Source organism: Fusarium solani (genome assembly GCF_023522795.1).
Source record: "Fusarium solani strain SB1 chromosome Unknown bctg00000001, whole genome shotgun sequence".
NCBI lineage: Eukaryota > Fungi > Ascomycota > Sordariomycetes > Hypocreales > Nectriaceae > Fusarium > Fusarium solani.
In genome coordinates, this window is record NW_027072156.1 from 2,002,023 (window position 1) to 2,019,192 (window position 17,170).

At 54.8% G+C, this 17,170-nt stretch overlaps 7 protein-coding genes across 7 annotated transcripts; 4 read left to right on the forward strand and 3 right to left on the reverse strand.

The window, feature by feature from the left end:
* Positions 1-426: 426 nt before the first annotated feature.
* On the forward strand, positions 427-1,881 carry MRS44_002735 (uncharacterized protein; the record flags this gene model as incomplete). The annotated part of the gene is made up of 4 exons (XM_046275214.2): positions 427-462; positions 737-758; positions 878-954; positions 1,084-1,881. The coding sequence occupies 4 exons, from the start codon at positions 427-429 to the stop codon at positions 1,879-1,881; spliced, it is 933 nt and encodes a 310-aa protein (XP_046136843.1).
* Positions 1,882-2,387: 506 nt separating this feature from the next.
* MRS44_002736 (uncharacterized protein) lies at positions 2,388-2,792 on the forward strand (the record flags this gene model as incomplete). The annotated part of the gene is made up of 1 exon (XM_046273504.1): positions 2,388-2,792. The coding sequence occupies one exon, from the start codon at positions 2,388-2,390 to the stop codon at positions 2,790-2,792; it is 405 nt and encodes a 134-aa protein (XP_046136844.1).
* A 1,911-nt stretch (positions 2,793-4,703) lies between these two features.
* MRS44_002737 (uncharacterized protein) lies at positions 4,704-5,718 on the forward strand (the record flags this gene model as incomplete). The annotated part of the gene is made up of 3 exons (XM_046268169.2): positions 4,704-4,752; positions 4,802-5,153; positions 5,205-5,718. The coding sequence occupies 3 exons, from the start codon at positions 4,704-4,706 to the stop codon at positions 5,716-5,718; spliced, it is 915 nt and encodes a 304-aa protein (XP_046136845.1).
* A 351-nt stretch (positions 5,719-6,069) lies between these two features.
* Positions 6,070-6,943, reverse strand: MRS44_002738 (uncharacterized protein; the record flags this gene model as incomplete). The annotated part of the gene is made up of 2 exons (XM_046275215.2): positions 6,070-6,576; positions 6,626-6,943. 2 exons carry the CDS (start codon positions 6,941-6,943, stop codon positions 6,070-6,072), a joined length of 825 nt encoding a protein of 274 aa, XP_046136846.1.
* A 639-nt stretch (positions 6,944-7,582) lies between these two features.
* MRS44_002739 (uncharacterized protein) lies at positions 7,583-9,571 on the forward strand (the record flags this gene model as incomplete). The annotated part of the gene is made up of 2 exons (XM_046282944.2): positions 7,583-7,942; positions 7,991-9,571. The coding sequence occupies 2 exons, from the start codon at positions 7,583-7,585 to the stop codon at positions 9,569-9,571; spliced, it is 1,941 nt and encodes a 646-aa protein (XP_046136847.1).
* Positions 9,572-10,242: 671 nt separating this feature from the next.
* Positions 10,243-11,810, reverse strand: MRS44_002740 (uncharacterized protein; the record flags this gene model as incomplete). Its single annotated transcript, XM_065622941.1, has 3 exons — positions 10,243-11,303; positions 11,361-11,570; positions 11,648-11,810. 3 exons carry the CDS (start codon positions 11,808-11,810, stop codon positions 10,243-10,245), a joined length of 1,434 nt encoding a protein of 477 aa, XP_065479013.1.
* A 575-nt stretch (positions 11,811-12,385) lies between these two features.
* Positions 12,386-16,209, reverse strand: MRS44_002741 (uncharacterized protein; the record flags this gene model as incomplete). Its single annotated transcript, XM_065622942.1, has 7 exons — positions 12,386-12,780; positions 12,831-13,471; positions 13,524-13,697; positions 14,304-14,313; positions 14,364-15,625; positions 15,810-16,026; positions 16,074-16,209. 7 exons carry the CDS (start codon positions 16,207-16,209, stop codon positions 12,386-12,388), a joined length of 2,835 nt encoding a protein of 944 aa, XP_065479014.1.
* Positions 16,210-17,170: the final 961 nt, after the last annotated feature.

Sequence of the window (17,170 nt, forward strand, 5' to 3'; positions counted from 1 at the left end):
CCACCCCGGAGTCCACTGGAGTGCCACTGAGTGGCCACCTGTCGCTGTTGGCCACCCCTGAAAGGGCCCCGCGGGAAGCTGGAGCCCTCCAGCGGGTGAGGCTAAGGTGCGGCCTCAGGCTGCCAGGTGTCCTTGTTGCTTGTTGCCGTGGGAAAGCCTGGAGACAGAGGCTGGCTTGGGGCTTGGTTGGCTGGGGGTCCCAGCTCCCTTTAGCGCGAGCCGGGAAGATTCGCTCAAAAGCGCCTCTCCTCCAGATCCGCCGCAATTTTTTTTCCCTCTCCCCCAAATACCTCTCACCCCCCGTCGGCGCAGATTTATTTCTCTCGACTCCTCCCTTCATTCTCTCTCTCTCTTTCTTTCTTCATCTCTCCATCTCCCCTCAATCCTTTCTTCTTGTTCAAGGGAAAGACCTTCACAGCCGTCGCCATGTCTGAGCAGCCGCAGAAGGTTTTGGGCATGCCGGTAAGTTTTTTCTTCTCGATTCCCCTCAATCGATCAGATCCCGTCGGCCGTGAAATGCCGCGTGTGCGAGATATCTGCTTGATGCTTGATCGATTGGGCTTCGCCGAGCACAATTGAAGACTCAATTGATCTCGTGCGGGGTTTGGCATTGGTTTCACCACCGATATCACTGCTGCCCGATCAAGTCAGCATTTATCGCATCGCTGCCATTTTGGCCGATGGTCGATGGAGATACACAATATCAATGAGCAATGGCTAACGTGTCTTTTCATAGCCCTTCGTGGCCGACTTCCTGAGTATGTTCCCGCCTACCGATGCCGCCCCCCACCTCACTCCGAGGACGACGTCGTCCCCTCGAGCTGAGCTTGGGCCAACAAACATTTTCAACCCCGACGAATACTGACATATATCCCAGTGGGTGGTGTTTCCGCCGCCGTCTCGAAGACCGCCGCCGCTCCCATCGAGCGTGTCAAGCTTCTTATCCAGAACCAGGTTAGTATCATCGCCCGGCATTGTGCATTTGAGCATCGCATGGCTGCATGAGCCCTAAGCTCTCGGCTATCACGTGCGACATGCGCATTGCAAACACCGATATCTAACAGCCACTAACCATGACAACAGGATGAGATGCTCAAGACCGGTCGTCTCGACCGCAAGTACAACGGCATTGGTGACTGCTTCAAGCGCACCATGGCCGATGAGGGTGTCATGTCCCTCTGGCGAGGCAACACTGCCAACGTCATCCGATACTTCCCTACCCAGGCTCTGAACTTCGCTTTCCGTGACAAGTTCAAGAAGATGTTCGGCTACAAGAAGGACAAGGATGGCTACGCCCTCTGGATGGCTGGTAACCTGGCCTCCGGTGGTGCTGCTGGTGCCACTTCTCTTCTCTTCGTCTACTCCCTGGACTACGCCCGTACTCGTCTTGCCAACGATGCCAAGAACGCCAAGTCCGGTGGTGACCGTCAGTTCAACGGTCTCGTCGACGTCTACAAGAAGACCCTCGCCTCTGACGGTATTGCCGGTCTCTACCGTGGTTTCATGCCCTCCGTTGCTGGTATCATCGTCTACCGTGGTCTGTACTTCGGAATGTACGACTCCATCAAGCCCGTCGTCCTCACCGGTCCCCTTGCCAACAACTTCCTTGCCTCTTTCGCCCTTGGTTGGATCGTCACCACCGGTGCCGGTATCGCCTCTTACCCTCTTGACACCATCCGACGACGCATGATGATGACCTCTGGTGAGGCCGTCAAGTACAAGAACACTCTTGATGCTGCCCGCCAGATCGTCGCCAAGGAGGGTGTCAAGTCCCTCTTCAAGGGTGCTGGTGCCAACATTCTCCGTGGTGTCGCCGGTGCTGGTGTCCTGTCCATCTACGATCAGCTCCAGGTCCTCCTCTTCGGCAAGGCCTTCAAGTAAACGTCGTGTACAACAACACACCCTGTATAGACTCGGGGGAATGGGGATTCGGAGAGAACTTAATCCGCGGGCTTGACATGGCGTCCGCTGGTTGAAACAAAAAGGCGAGATGGAAGTGCAGGCGAGGGAAGTTGTCGCAGATACCCGACGTGGTCCTCTGGAAACAGCAGCTCTTTACGGGTTAGAGTGGCATAGGCACGGCGTCTTTTTCTCATCTTGCTTTGCCTTCCGTTCTAGGCCGCTGTAATATACACCAATGCAATTTCCCTTGATACCGTACATGCTACTTCTGCTCTTGTGATGTGATGAACGCCAATTGTGCCTGCAATAATTTGTGTGACCCCAAAACATTGTTGAGGTGAAGTTCGCAACACTGCTGACTAAGCACTGTACTATCGATTGAACCCTCAACTTGACGCGTTACTTCGACCAATGTTCCCAGACACGCGTAACAAGCACAATCAGCCTACACCGCCAGCGATTTCCCCGTTGCCGAGAGTATAGCAATGCCTCCAAAGCAGACATCAGGCTCAAGCCGTGGCCGACCCAAGGGTACAGGCAAGAAAGCCGCCAAAGCACCTGAGCCTGAGCCAGAGCGACGGTCGCTCGACCCCTTCGAGATCTCGGAAGACGAGGACCCCGCAGACTCTACCGAAGACGTCCAAGTCGTAAAGGATGAAGAGCCCGAGCCGGAGAAGACGATACCTCGAGATCTGCTGACGCGGCTACTTCATGAGTTCTTCACCAAGGATTCGACGCGGATATCGAGGGACGCCAACGATGCAGTGGGCAAATACTTTGACGTCTTTGTGAGGGAGGCGATCGCGCGTGCGGCGGTGGAGAAGGATGGGGGTTTCTTGGAGGTTGAGGATTTGGAGAAGGTCTCGCCGCAGCTGCTCCTGGATCTCTGAGGGGAAGTGGAGGGAGCTAGGACATGGTATGTCAATTAGAGGGCATGGGCCATCACATGCGAATATGGCATCCTGACGCTTTCTAGGTCTGCTCAGACGAACCAATATCTATCTCGCGAGCATCTGGTGTGTCGAGACTACGAAACAAGAAATCGGACGAGATTTGAGAGCTATCGCTGGAGCTGGTCTGCGCCATTGTACGGCTATGAGTGCTGTTACAACTCTCTTCTCCGTCTCCTCAGATCAATTGGACATGAAGGACAATAGCAGAATCTTTACTACCAGAAACTGGTTGGTGTCTAGTTTTCAGCGCCTAGTCAACCGGAGAATAGGTATTTCAAGCACTCGGGTTCTTGGATTGCTACGTGTGCTAATATCTGGTCTCAGTAACTTGAGCGCCATCAACGAACGATTGCAGGCTGGGAATCAGTAAAAATCAGGATGCTTAACATATATCACCTTTTTTGTTCGTGTCATCCAGGGAAGCAATCTGTTCAGAGAGTCCATATGACCTGGGACCAACGAACCTTAACATGCAGCGATGGGAATGGCATCCAGTTCCCTCCACTGATGCAGCGAAGATCCAGACGCTAAGAACAATGTTGCTTTGAGCACTTGATCCGGGGAAATAACAACGGTAGCTAAGACTCTTGGTGTGGTCGTGGTGTGGCATCTAAGCAGGGATTCACGTCTTCAGTCACAGTAGAAGAGGAGAAGAGTGATGCATGAGAGTAATTAAATACATCCTATGCCAATATTTCGGTTGTAATATTGTCATGGCAGCGGAAATTTTGCTTAAGAAATCTATCTTCCATTATAGAGATGGCTGAGGCTGGACCGTTTCACGTGGTCCCCTTCCCACACTTTAGCCTGGATTCTGCAACCAAGGCGAAACCCAACAACCCCTGACCAAAAACCCCGACCAAGGAACAACAAGTTGCCGAGAAGCGCAGCGTCGCATGGCATTTTCTGCAGTCGCCCAGCCGAGAGTTACAGCCCATGTTGAGCTACCAATGAGAGAGGTCGCGAAACTGTCGCTGTCTCAGGGAGCTCACGGGTGAGGCACATCCGGGGGAGCACACGTCTCCTAGTTTCTGTTCGGCTCTGGAGCGGTCCGGTCTGCACCAAGAGGTTCTCTGGCGCGGTATTGGTCGTTTCGTCTATTAGACGCCACCATGTGGCCGTTGTTATGGGACTGAGTCAGGATGAGGGCCTCGCTACAGGCAGATTCAACGTCAACCATCTGTCAGTCAGTACTGAAGGATCAAAGGTTGGGGAAGCAAGTAATGGAAGAAATGCTCTTTCAATCGTCTCATGTTCAAGTTGAACAGATCTGAAGGAACTTTCGTCTCGATCGAGTTGATTCGAGACAGCCGAGATGCTTCTCAGACTTGGCATTGTTCATCTTGACAAACCTGCCACCCATTGTTTCAAACCTCTCCCTCTCCTCGTCTCAAACCACCACCGCCTCCTGCCCAGCGGCGCTTGCGACCCCCGGCGGCGACCAGCCGAGACGGAACCTCCAAGATCCATCTGCGCCGTCACCGGCAGCGTGCTTCAGATCTGCCTCGAAACCAGCCGCTAGGGTCGCGGCCGGAGGTGCGAGCTATTCCTGGGGAGAGATCATAATGGACTTTGCCTTTAAATAGATGGTGTTTCTTGCTCTCTTCGTCCCGTTTCCTCTTCATCTTCATCCCGCACAAATTCAACAGCTGAAGCCTTCTCTCTCTGGGCTTTCTCTTTTGTCTCTTTTCTTTTCTCTTCTCACCCTTCTCTTAATATTCACTTCAGACGAGGCTAGTCCTTGTGAGCGCGAGTCGCCTTTCCCACTACTCGGTGCTACAGTATATCCTGATACTCTATACATCCCCTTTTTCTTTCTTCCTCGTCAGATACCTTCATTCATACATCATGCATTTTCTTCAACTCTCTCTTGCCGCCCTGGTTGGCGTTGCTCAAGGTATGTGGCCCTGTACCTCCTCATCTATACCCAGCTAACACCCCTGAAGCCGTCGACGTCCAGGTTGTCTCCGTAGGCAGGAACTCGGCTACAAATGCAACTGGCCTCAAGTTCTGGCCCGAGAAGATCACAGCAGAGCCCGGCACCATGGTGCAGTTTCAGTTCTGGGCAGGAAACCATACCGTCACACAGTCCACCTTTGACGACCCTTGCATTCCTATTGGCAACGTCAACTCGAGCATCGAGGGCATCTACTCGGGTTACATGCCTGTCGAGGCCAGCATGGCCATGGGCATGATCCCCACTTACACCATCGAAATCAAGGACAAGAAGCCCCTGTGGCTGTACTGCAGCAAGGCCAAGCACTGCCAGGGTGGAATGTCCATGGTCATCAACGAGAAGTGAGTTCAACACAGGTCCATTGATGTGAACGAGTTGCTAACCTTGATTAGCACCGCCGCCAACTCTTCTCGATCTCTTGACAACTACCGCACCGGCTGCCAGTCTGCCACTGGAGCTGACGTTGTTCCTGTGAATGAAGGTTCCTCTGGTGGCGGCAACAACGGAGGCAGCAACGGCGGCAGCGGTGGTGGCAGCGGTAGCGGCAGCGGTAACGACTCCGGCTCCGGCTCCGGCGGTGATAGCGGCAATGGTGGTGGTAGCAACAATGGTGGTGACAGCAGCAACGGTGGAAGCGGAAGCGGAAGCGGAAGCGGCTCTGGCTCTGGCTCTGGCTCTGGTTCCGGTTCTGGCAGCGGAGATGGCAGTGGAAGTGGCTCCGGCTCCGGCTCTGGCTCTGGTGGCGACTCACCTTTGCCAACTGGCATCCAGACTCCGGCCCCTACTGGTACTCCCACTGCCGGCAGCCCTGCCTCGACCGAGTCCGTGGTCACAGCATCTGCTCCCAAGCTGCTCGCACCAAGCTCACTGGTGCTGGCTGTTGGTGCCGCCTTGTTACTGCTGTAGGCGACATAGTCAAACAGGGGTTGAGAGGAGAGTTCTTGTACGCATAGACTTGATTGACGGAAAGAAATGAAAGGGAATCATTAATTAGGCGGCTTGATACCAATGGCTGGATGGTTTTTGTCGGCCGCGGGATAGGTCAGACAATCCATGGTGTTGGGACTGTTTTTACTCGAGAAATAAAGGGACAATCAATGTATTATTTAGATACTCTTGAAATCGAGTTTTCAAAAACTTGCTCTTTTCTTGGTCATGATGTGTTCATATTCTCTTGAATTTTGATATACAAAGACAGGTCAACTAAGGGGGCTAATCCAAAGCAAAGACACGCGACAGCTCTAATCACACAAGCAATTAATCCTCCTCCTTGCCGGGAATCTTTCTCTTCTTCCTGGTGGCCTGCACCTGGTCGCACAGCACCTTGGGCTCTTCCTTCTCGAGCCAGTCGTCCTCCCTGCTGACGTAGCCGTACTTGGAGTACTTCTTGCTGTTGGCAAAGAAGTTGACCCAGTGGAGCAGGGCCTTGTGGGCGTGCTCCTTGGCCTCGGCCAGCTCCTTTTCCTTGAGGGCGGCGAGCTCCTCAGGGGTCCAGTGGGCGTCCGTTTCAGGGTCGTCGAGGGGTAGGAAGGCCTCCTCCATGCCGCGCAGGTCGGCAGTGCGATCCTCGGCGAAGCAGCCCGTGACGAAACCGCGAGCGGCGTCGGTGGCGGCAAAGTAGTGGTATGAACCGCCGGGTCCGTACATGCGGCGGCCGTTGGAGACGTCGTAGATGGTGCCGTTGATGGCGAGGAGGAGGGGTCTATCGGGGTCGGTTCCGTCGTAGAGCTTGAGTTCGTCAAGGGTCAGGTAGGTGGGCGGCGGCTGTGGTAGGTGTTAGCAGAGGAATGGTAGCTGGAAGAGACAACTCAACTGGTCCAGTGATAAGCTCCTTGTAGTACTTGACAGTCAAGTAGTCGGGCTTATTCTTCATACCCCAAAACCAGCTCTTGCCTCCGCTGATGACGTAGCTGAGGCCGCATGATGCGAGCAGCAAGAAGGTTATGACGCGGAGGACGTCGACATAGGGAGTGTAGCCATCCCAAGGGTCTTCCTCATCAATCTCTTTGGAGGATCTGATCTTGCCTTCCTCGTTCTCAGACTCAGAATCAGACGTCTCCTCCTGACCTTGTTTAGGCTCGGGCTCCTCGTGGTGAGGCTTTCGGTGGCGCAAAGTCGACTCTTCTTCCATCTTGACAAGTTGCAACGAATGTGGTGTAGAGAACAAAAAATTGCGACGGGAAAGAAAGGAGGAATCGAGGACAACTTATTCAAACTGTCCAAGTGTCAAAAGGGGTGATTCGAATCTCAAGGTGGCGTGTCTGATGGTGCTGTTTCGTCGCGCTTCGGCCTCGTACTCGGCGTCGGAACTTTTACTTGTCCATTTGCATGGATTCCATCATCAGATCCATGGGAATCTCACCAGAAGCTCTATCGTGATTCTGCCAGTGGAGTCCAGGGCCCGTTCAGGGCCTGTCAATCTGCACACACCCCTGAGCCGCGGGGTCAGCAGCGCTGGAAGGCCCTGATTGGAGCCCTGGAAAGTTATGCCCACGCCTCTGAAAGAGGTAGGTCCCCTCCCATCCAGTCAGGTCCCCGCCACGCTAGACATCACCACGGCAACCAGGGCATGGCCTCATTAGTCGTGCCCCAGCAGCGGGCATGTAAACGTAAACACTCATGATGCAACTGCCACCACACACCAAAACCAAAAGACGCTCCATAACAAAACTAACAAACTAAGTTGCAACGCCAGCATTCGACTGCAACCACAGACAATACTCCCTCCCCTCGAGACACAAGCCGATCGATCACTTCACTTCACTTCGCAATGGAACATCCAAACCTGAGCCCGATGGGTTCTCCGGGCGGTCCCCTCCAGGCCGCCACCGCTGAGCGCGTGAACCAGCAGAGGGAGCGAGAGTCCATCTTCTCACACTTGCGTGGCGGGTCGCGCGATAGTTCCGTGCACGACAAGATCAGCCAGTTCAACAACCTCAGCGTCTCCATGCAGTCCAAGCAGCTGGAGCGCAAGACTGCCGACGCCGCCCTCAAGCGGGCCATGGTCGGCCGTGAAGAGGCCGAGTCTGAGTTGAGGAGGTACAGAGAAGAGAACAAGGCCCTAAGGAAAGCCGTTGAGGAGGGCAAGGAGCGTGAGAAGAAGGTTGGAGAGCGTCTCGAGACCCTCATGGTATGTACTCTCCCTTCCAGCCATGTCGTGTATTAACCAACTCGTCAGGAAAACTATGGCCGCGCCAAGGAGACACACGCACACACACAAGCCCTATGGGAGAAGGAGATCCGACGAGCGAGGAAAGAAACATTCAAGACCCAATCGTCAATCGTCAAGCTGCAGGAGGAGCTCAAGTCATCACGCACCTCAGCAAAGATGATCGACGAGAACCTCAAGCGTGAGAAGGAGAGGAGCAAGGTGCGGGAACAGGAGGCGTTCGAAGCACGCTATCAGATCGTCGGCGTCCAAGAACAGCTCGACCAAGCCCTTGAGCGCATCAAGGTGGTGGAACAAGAGCGAGACGCTTACAAGACGGCCGCCAAGAACGAGGAGGTGGCCCGCATCGCCGCTGAGGGCCGCATCCCTCTACCACCTTCCAGCGGCGCTGACGATGAGTTTGATTCACCAAAGAAGACCCGCGAGTCTAGAGGCCCACGCGTGTCACTGTCCACCATGGACATTGTCTCCTCGGCAGCAAGTGAAGCCGAGATCGAGGATCTGACCATCCAGCTGCAATGGGAGCGACAACGAGCCGAGCGCGCCCACGAAATGATCGAGTTCCTCCAGGCCGAATGCCACCTCCGCTGCTGCGCCTGCGCCAAGTCCGACCGCCGTACCACCACCGAGGCTCCTCGTCAAAAGCGCCGAAGCTCCTTCGGCCTCGAGGGACCCAACGACAAGCTCCCCAAGCTTGACAATGACGTGCCAGAGGCTGTCCAGCGTTCCCAAACTCCACCTCGCATCCAGGAGCCAGAGGTCGAGGTCGAGGTTGAGGCTAAGGGTGAGGTCCAGCCAGAGGAAGAGGGGGAGCAACATCAGCAGCAAACACAGCTAACCCCTGAGCTTGCGAAGCCCAAGTCCAAGAAGGAGCCTCGTCGTAGCACCATCTTCTGTCCCAAGGAGGGCATCTTCCGAACAGTGTCTGAGCAGGAGGCCGAGGCCTTTGAGGCACAGCGCAGGATGGAGGCTGAAGCTGAGGCTGCTCGACAAGAGATCCAGTCTGAGGCTGAGGTTGGTTCCGAGACGATTGTCGAGGACGTCACCGAGCTGGGCCCTCCTACTCCTGAAGAAGAGGAAGAGGACCGCCGGAGATATGCCCGAACTCCCTCGGTTGATCCTCCAGCCTTTGCCATGCTCGCCCAAGAGCGCACCTCCCTTCTCTCCCTACTCAACGCTCCTCACAATGAGGCCCACACGGCCCCTATCCCCTCTGTGCCAACCATGCCCGACACGGTTGACACCCTCGTCTCCCCTGAGACTCGACCTCACACCTCCGCTACCTTCTACACCGTCACAACAACGACCACAGTGCCTGTCCACGACGACAACGCCCGTCACGACTCATCCTTCTCGGAACGCCTTCGCACACCTTCCCACAACAGCACCGGCACAACCTTTGACCTGTCTAACCCCGCCCTCACACCAACCATGACACGCGAGCAGGCTCTCGCCAAGATCCGCGAGCGTCGTGGGCGTGCTCGCTCCATGGCCCAAGGCACCATGACACCTCGTCGACGGATGGTTGAGGGTGTTGACCGTAGGGACATGAGCGCCCCGACAGGGAAGGTCGCCGGCAAGGGACGATGAGCCATGAAGGAGCGTATGGATGGACATGACTTGACGAGCACTTGATCACGGCCCCCTTTCACCCTCACCCCCTTTCTCCTTTCAAGCACGCACATACAAAAGTTTCCCTTTTTTCCCACTTGCCGAGTCTACTCTGCAACTCTCCTCCTTTTCCGATCATCATCCTTTCTCCTTGCAGGCTTGGCGAAGGGGCGTTTATTGTCTTTGTTTTTTCTGGTTTGGAATCATGGTTTGGAAGGCCACTTGGACATGGGACAATGGGTGCATCATTGAGCGATAGCGGTTTTGGCTTGGCTCGATTGATGCCTTCTGGATTGATTGATTGATTGACTGAACTGATTATTGATTGCCATGTATGAAACGCTCGAGCCCGTCTCTTGGGCCACGATTAATGTGCGGTGGTTGGGCCTCGTTGATAGTTTCTTTTTTCCCGTATCTGCAATGACATGATACGTCTACGTTCAAACTTGCTGCCTCTTGGTGTATCGTGAGGACTTGGTGCTTGCTTGAGTGTTGTTGCCAGTCTTGATGCGTAATTGTATTGGTATCCAAGATAGATAACCTCCTAACTCCAGATTCTACATTCGCCTCTTGCTATCATAAATATCATGTCCGTGTATGTACCCTTCTTCTCTTTCTTTCCTTCTTTCTTTCTTGCTCTTCTTCCATACTTAACCTCCCAGGAATCCCCTCGCCATGTTGCGTGCCAGCTGCGAGCTCACGGCGTCGAGCTTGGCTGCAACAAGGACGCACTCAACACCACTCTTGCCATTCTTTGAGGGCTGGATCTTGAGTCTCCATTGGCCCGTCTTTACCACCCATTCCTCCTCCCCAACACTGCCATCGGCTCGCCTTCGTTTCCGTGGGTTGGATAGGGTACCGCTCGCGGGCGAGCCCACGGTCGAGGCCGCGGCAGGCTCTTCGACGTGCTCCTTGCCATCAAGGATAATGGCAGAGTCCGAGTCGAGTATCACTCGAACAAGATCCTCGCTCAGAGGCGTATTTCCAGGAGTCGCCGGTTGAGAGCCAGCTCCGCCTGTGGCCATGAGGAGGCCGAGGGGCTGAGTTGTCGGGGGCAGGTTAAGCTTGGTGGAGATGACCTCAAACAGCTTAGCGACACGAGCCTTTGTGTCCTTGAAGAACTCGGCCCTAGGAATGCCTCCCGTGAAGTGAATCTTTGTCATCTCACCGCCGATCTCAAGTACCAACTCGGCCGGCTTCTCGTCGACGTACGGTCGGGCGTACTGCACCCATCCAGACACGGGGTCGGGCCCCTCGAGAAAGACGCTTATACCACTCTTTTGGACATTTTCGAGACGCAGGACAATCTCATCGCGCCGCCTGGCCTGGTTGTAGCTGATGGAATGGGGAATGAGACGTTGCTCAAGACCCTTGAAGTGAAAGTATCGAGCATCGCGGAGCAGCTCTTGGCGGTGTGTCTCGTCGCGGATATGAATCGGATACCCGCGCAAGAGGTGCAGCAGCTCGGCAAACGTCTTTGCGCTGCGCTTGGGGACCGACGGCGGGAGGATCGAAGGCGGGCGGATGAGGCCCTCGCGGTCGAGGCCGGGGAACAGGTCGTCGGGGCGCGAGAAGAAGGCGGCGAAGCCGAGCGAGAAGAAGTTGGGCGAGTTCCCGGGGTCGTTAAAGATCTCGCGGGGGATCTGAAACTCTCGATGGCCGATACAGATAAAGATGCTCTCTTCATAGAGCTGCGAGATAAGCTTGGGCACTGCGCGGGACTATGTCAGATAGGATATATGCAGATTAGGACAGAGGCACAACTGACGGCTGTAGAACTGCGCATCCGAAAAGAGTCGTACAAAGTGCTCGCCGTCGCGCGGAGAGACGTGGTAACCCTGCAGATGCAGCGAGATGTCGCGGAAGATGACGGGATCGCGATCGATGTAGAGGGTCCGGATCGCTGCGCCTGTCTCATCACCCCTCTCCCCTGCCGACTTGAGCTGGCACAGGAAGTACTGGGAAAAGTACGACGGTGCTACATAATGTTAGCGGGCGTATGCGCGCGCGCGTGTGCGCTGGTGGCACAAGGACTCGAGAGGCTCTTTGCCTTACCGTCAGAGGACAGGGAAGCACCCGACAGCTTAAACAGCTCGCTCCCGATCTGGATGGGGAACACGCGCTCGTGGGGGAGGATATGAGGGATCCGGGCGACGTTCTGCTCCGACAGCGGTTCGACCGTCATTGCGCCAGTCTCGGTGGACGAGACGGAAGCCATTGGAGGAGATTGGATAGTATATGGTCCTTGCTGTGTTTAATATATCGGCGTCGTCTTCCGTTTGCGCGGAGACGCCATAATCAGGCGAACGATATAAAGAGAAGGAAAGAGAAGAGAAGACAATGGAACGGCTAAGATTGAAGTCGGGATGAACTACGGGACCAGGGACTTAGGTTCCGATACGAGGAGGTGCAGATGAAACGCGACATAGCTTGCGCCACGGCATATGTGGCTGATGCAATGGAAGAGACCTAGAAGCCCGTCATGGCGCCTAACTAGCACCCAAGAGACATGGATTAGGCATGACGAGTTGAATGATTTCGAATGGTATCATGATTGTTTTCTTTTTATTTTGTCTCATTATCTTGAAAGACTCCTCAGCCCAGATGTTGGTATCTGTATCTCTCTACAGTCTTGATAGCAACTCCACCCTCGAAATGGATATCTTGCGTCTTTATGTCCCCTCTAATTTCTCTAAGGCTCGGTTTCATATCCGTCTTTGTCCTGATATGCAGAGTCGGCCGCTAGCTCTTCATTTTGCGCCGTTCTCGTCAAGGCACTCTCCGTGATCCCGCTCATCGGCTCATCAACTCGACTCCACTGCGAACAACACCAACAACAGCACCCGTCTGGATGGCTTCGCTACTTCCACCGGCCACTCTATGCTCGATGTCGGCCAGACCATCCAGCCAGGTGATCATCACTTCTGGGCTTACTTCAAGCTTTGTCAGCTCTTCAGACAGCGCGGTGATGATGTCAGCCAGTGCCAGACCCAGCGACACCTTGAGAGAGTTGATGGTGGTCAGACAGCTTGTCACATCTGATGTGTTGAGCAGCGTCGATAGAATCTCCTTGATGGCGTCTGGAGGTGGCGCTGCGATACAGTTGTAGATCGTTTCTGTCGTGATGTTGTCCCGCTTAATCTCACTATCGGGGATCTTGGGAGCATCCTTTGGTCGCAACGGAGTACCTGTCCTCGTGTTAGCAGCTGCAAAAAAAGAACCACATGGTGGTACTCACTTGACGCATGGCAAGCTTGTAGCACGTTCAATGCCCGTCGCATGTCGCCCTTGCTCAGCTTCACCAGCGCATCCACCGCCTCGCCGCCAATCTTGACGTGCTCCTCCTCCACAACCTTGTCTACAAGCACCCGGATGTCGGCCTCCTTGAGAGGACTGAAACGGAAGCGAGTGCAACGACTCAGCAGAGCAGGGCTCAGCTTGTGGGCGTAGTTGGCGATGATGCAGAACCGCGTGTTGACGGTGTACTTTTCCATGATACGTCGCAGAGCCATCTGAGCTGTACTCGTCATGGCGTCGGCCTCATCCAGCACGATGAGCTTGAACCCAGCGCCCGCGCGGGCTGACGCTCCCCCCAGCGAGAAGATCTGCTTGGTACTGGCAAAAGTCTTGATCTGCTCGCGCACCACATCGATACCACGATCATCCGAGGCATTCAGCTCGAGCACCATCTGGCGCATGTTTGCGGCGCCATAGATGCGGCGCGCGAGGGCGAGGATGGTGGACGTCTTGCCGGTGCCTGGAGGGCCGTAGAGGAGGAGGTGGGGGAGGCGATTGGTGTCGACAAACTTGTTGATTGTGGCCAGGATGTCGTGATGACCCGAGACATCTTCGAGAGTGTTTGGGCGGTACTTTTCAACCCTTGGATGCGATCAGTCAGAGTCCTTCAAAGATAGCTAGCTTGCAGACTCACCAAGGCAAGCTATCCTCAGCCTCTACAGGCAGATTGGCAGCGCTCCGCTTGCCCTTTGATGTGTCGGCTGAAAAGACAACGTCCTTGGAAGGAGCAGGGACATCAACGTCCATCTCATCCTCAAAGTCCGACATGTTGATGCTGTGAATTGACCGTCGTCGCTCGAATCCGTTGCTGGGGGTGATTTTTTGGTGTTTTAGCTGAGTGCACTGAGGTCATGGAAAGTGGTTGCAGACGCGACCTGTGCTGCGCTGGAACGCGTCTAGGCGTGTCGGTCTATTAAAACCCCTGTAAGGTTTCTCAGCCAATCACCAGTCGCCATTTCTTGCTGCATGAACCAGACCTATAACTTGATCTCATCCATTCATGTTCTCTTCATCATGGACTTGTTCTTTTTAATGAACTCAGCTTCCTCAATCAGTATCAGATAATCATTCATTCGCAATTCGATCAGCCTATTCATAACCAAGACGTACATGCATCAAGTTGGCAATCCAGTCATACAATAGCAACTCTACCTCTACAACTACACCACCCCGAAAGTGCTCCTTTGACCTAAATACCCGATTGACCGTTCCAGCGCCAGTCATTCATCGCCTGCCCTATATATGTTCATTAAAAGAAGAAGAAGAATATCTAGATAGATTATATCCTAGGCACCACCATGATAGCCAACAGCGGTGTCCAATCTCGTCTCGTCTCATCACTCATTTCACGCTCCGTTGATTTGTGCCCAAGCCAACGAGCTCAAACATTATGGGGATTATAGCCACCGCAAACCAGGCAATACCTAGACAAGGATTAGTACTTGCAACAGCCAAGGTTCCGAAAACGGCTCACCTGTATAGACGACAAGCTTTGTCACAACCTCGACGTCGTATCGCACACGCGGCTTGACCAGTTGCGAAAACACCTCCTTCTCTCCTAACCCATCATCCGAACCCGTCACGACAATCTCGATCGGATCCGGATCTTCAGTCATAGGTGATGCTACGACCTCGCCATTGCCCATCAGCTTCTCGTACTCGGTAATGCGAGGCGGCTGAGAGCCCGACGCCACACCCTTGCCGGAGTGGTCCTCATGAACACTCTGAAGCTCGAGGTTGCTCGACTTGGTCTTCAGACTGTGCTGGCTGCTGACGCTCTCACGTCGCTTGCGCTCCCTATATGCCAACGTCTCGTATGCATCGGCAGCACTCTGCGGTCCGATAGAAACCGAGCGGCCTCGAGTCGTGGGATTTCGGATACTCTCGACCATGCGCGGGAAGTCTGATGGCGACGGGAAAAGAGTGTCCATGCGAGCGCCGGGAGGGACAGTCTTGTACTTGCTGGCAGGGGTGAAGAATCGTCGAGGCATGTTCATACCGACCTGTTCAAAGATTCGGAACGCGTGAGGCAGAAGCTTGAGCAGCAGAGGCTTCATCGTCTCACGCCATGCAAAAATAATAAGAACGCCAACGACAATTCTCGCCACATTCATTCCCCAGCCCAGGTGCGTAATATCCACAGTGCCTCCGCCATGAGCATGAGTCTCCCAGGGATCAAACGCAATCTTGCCATACGTCCATGTACCAAACTCCAGACCAATAACGACACCCGCAAAGGCGACGCTGTCGTCAAAACACGGGCAATCATCCGCGGGTTCTGGGTGAATGCGCACGAGAATCAGGATAATGACGCCAGCCACCAGAGGCGCAACCCAGGAGCTCGAGTGCATATACTCGTCCAACGGGGGGCCGTAATAGAATTCAAGCAGAGATATGCCAGCGCCCATGATGGAGCCGACTATGACGTCGAGAAAGCCATGCATGCCACAGTACAGGCGCCCAAACACAATCGACACTGCATAGAAGTAGGCGAGGAATTCGAGAGCGAATTTCGTGGTAGCAGGGAGGTTGTTTTCGGGACTATGCAATATCAAGAGAGCGTAGACGGCGACTGAGACGGCATTGGCGCTGTGAGTCGAAGGGAAACCGTATTCGAGAGCTGCAGAACCAGACATGGTAATTCGATGCAGGGGCGGCGAAAGAGGGCGCGGGAGCGAGTAAAAGTCCTTGATGAAGCCAGTCCAGAAGACACCGAGGGCCAGGATGTGGACGAGTCTGTACAAGTCTGTCAGCCACACGGCTCGTTAAACGGCGGGCTCTACAACGTCGATCACGAGCGGCAGGCCAGAGTCTAATCGCAGTCGCAATTACACCCAAGTCCACCACCAACTGGGGGTCGCATCGAGGTGCGGCGCAGCGCAGAGGGGGGAAACTCGAGATGAGGTGATGGATGACCTACCCCTTGCCAAAGGCAGCATATCCGCACCAGAAGCAGATGGGCAATCCGATCATGAAGAAGGTGTGCGTTCCAAGGTTCGCGGTGATGGCAAAGTAACTATCGAGGGCCGGAGTTCGCATCTTCTCCTGCATCCAGAGGAGGTAGGGCGTCTCCCAGCGGATCAGGGGGAGGGCCTGCTGGCGCAGAGTGTACCGCCATTTTGGCAGGGCGCGCTTGTCTGGGGCGGGTCAGTACAGGACACTTCAGGTCTCTGGCCAGACAAACAGTGATCGAGGCTCCTCAATCCGGCGTCGGGAATGTCGTCGTCTTTGGGCGTCGCAGGCGGGCTTGTCGTGGTGGTTATTGTTGCGGTGGCCGTAGCGCCGAGCGGCGGCGGGGCATCGCGTCGCGGGTCGCTCATGGTTCAGTTGTCGAGGCGAGGCGAGGCGAGCGAGCGAACAAGCGGGAGGGAGGGGAGGGGAGGGGAGGGGAGACGTCAATGGCGAGGGGGGTTGAAGAGGGCCGCGGGACGAGCTCGAGGAGGAGGAAACATTGAAGGACAGGCCAAAGCTGGAAGGGTTTAGGGGACGGGACGACGCTGGAGCACGTGGGGGAACAAGGCCTTAATGGACAAGCGCCCTGCCGTGGATGGAAGCCAAGTGATGGTAGGATCCTTGGTGGAAGCACGACCAGAGGGAGTTTAGAGTGGAGTTTTTTTAAGTGACGAAGGATGGAGGTAGGGCAGGTCGACGTAGACGTCTGTAATTAAGGTCCATCAAGGATGGAGGTAAGCACAATTCAAGCGTCCAGTGACGGCTCAGCCATTGTGGGTAATATTCGTACCTAGGTAGGTATGGAACAAAGAGCCGCAGTTCTTCTCATTGGGGCACTCCGTAAAAGCCGTTGCGATTGTCGTCAACCTTTGACTCGCTCGTTCCCACAAAAACCCAAAACGACACCTTGTCCAGCTTCCCCCATTCAGCATCAACAGCCGAAGCAGGGAACGGACTTTGACGGGCACCAAACCCTTGTCTGTTATGGGGGGTGCCCCCCTGGGCCATGGAAATTGAAATCATGGAGGCCAAGGGCGAGCAAAGACCAATTAAGCCCTTGCAAGCTTTCTAACGCACAGAGGCACTGCTAAAGCGTACCTGTCAAGTAACAACCCATAGGCGCAGTTACGCTGCTGGGCCGCTGAGGATACCTGTCATGACATGTGTTCATCCAGGAACCGACAGCTTGGCGAGGGTTTCTTGATGGAGCTCTGAGACCATGCCACAATGACATTCCACCAGCCCTATTGGGGCATTGAGGCATATATGGACCCAGCTCATGAACACCGACGGCAGCTTTGGAGCTATTGCTGCAGTGATATTGCCAAA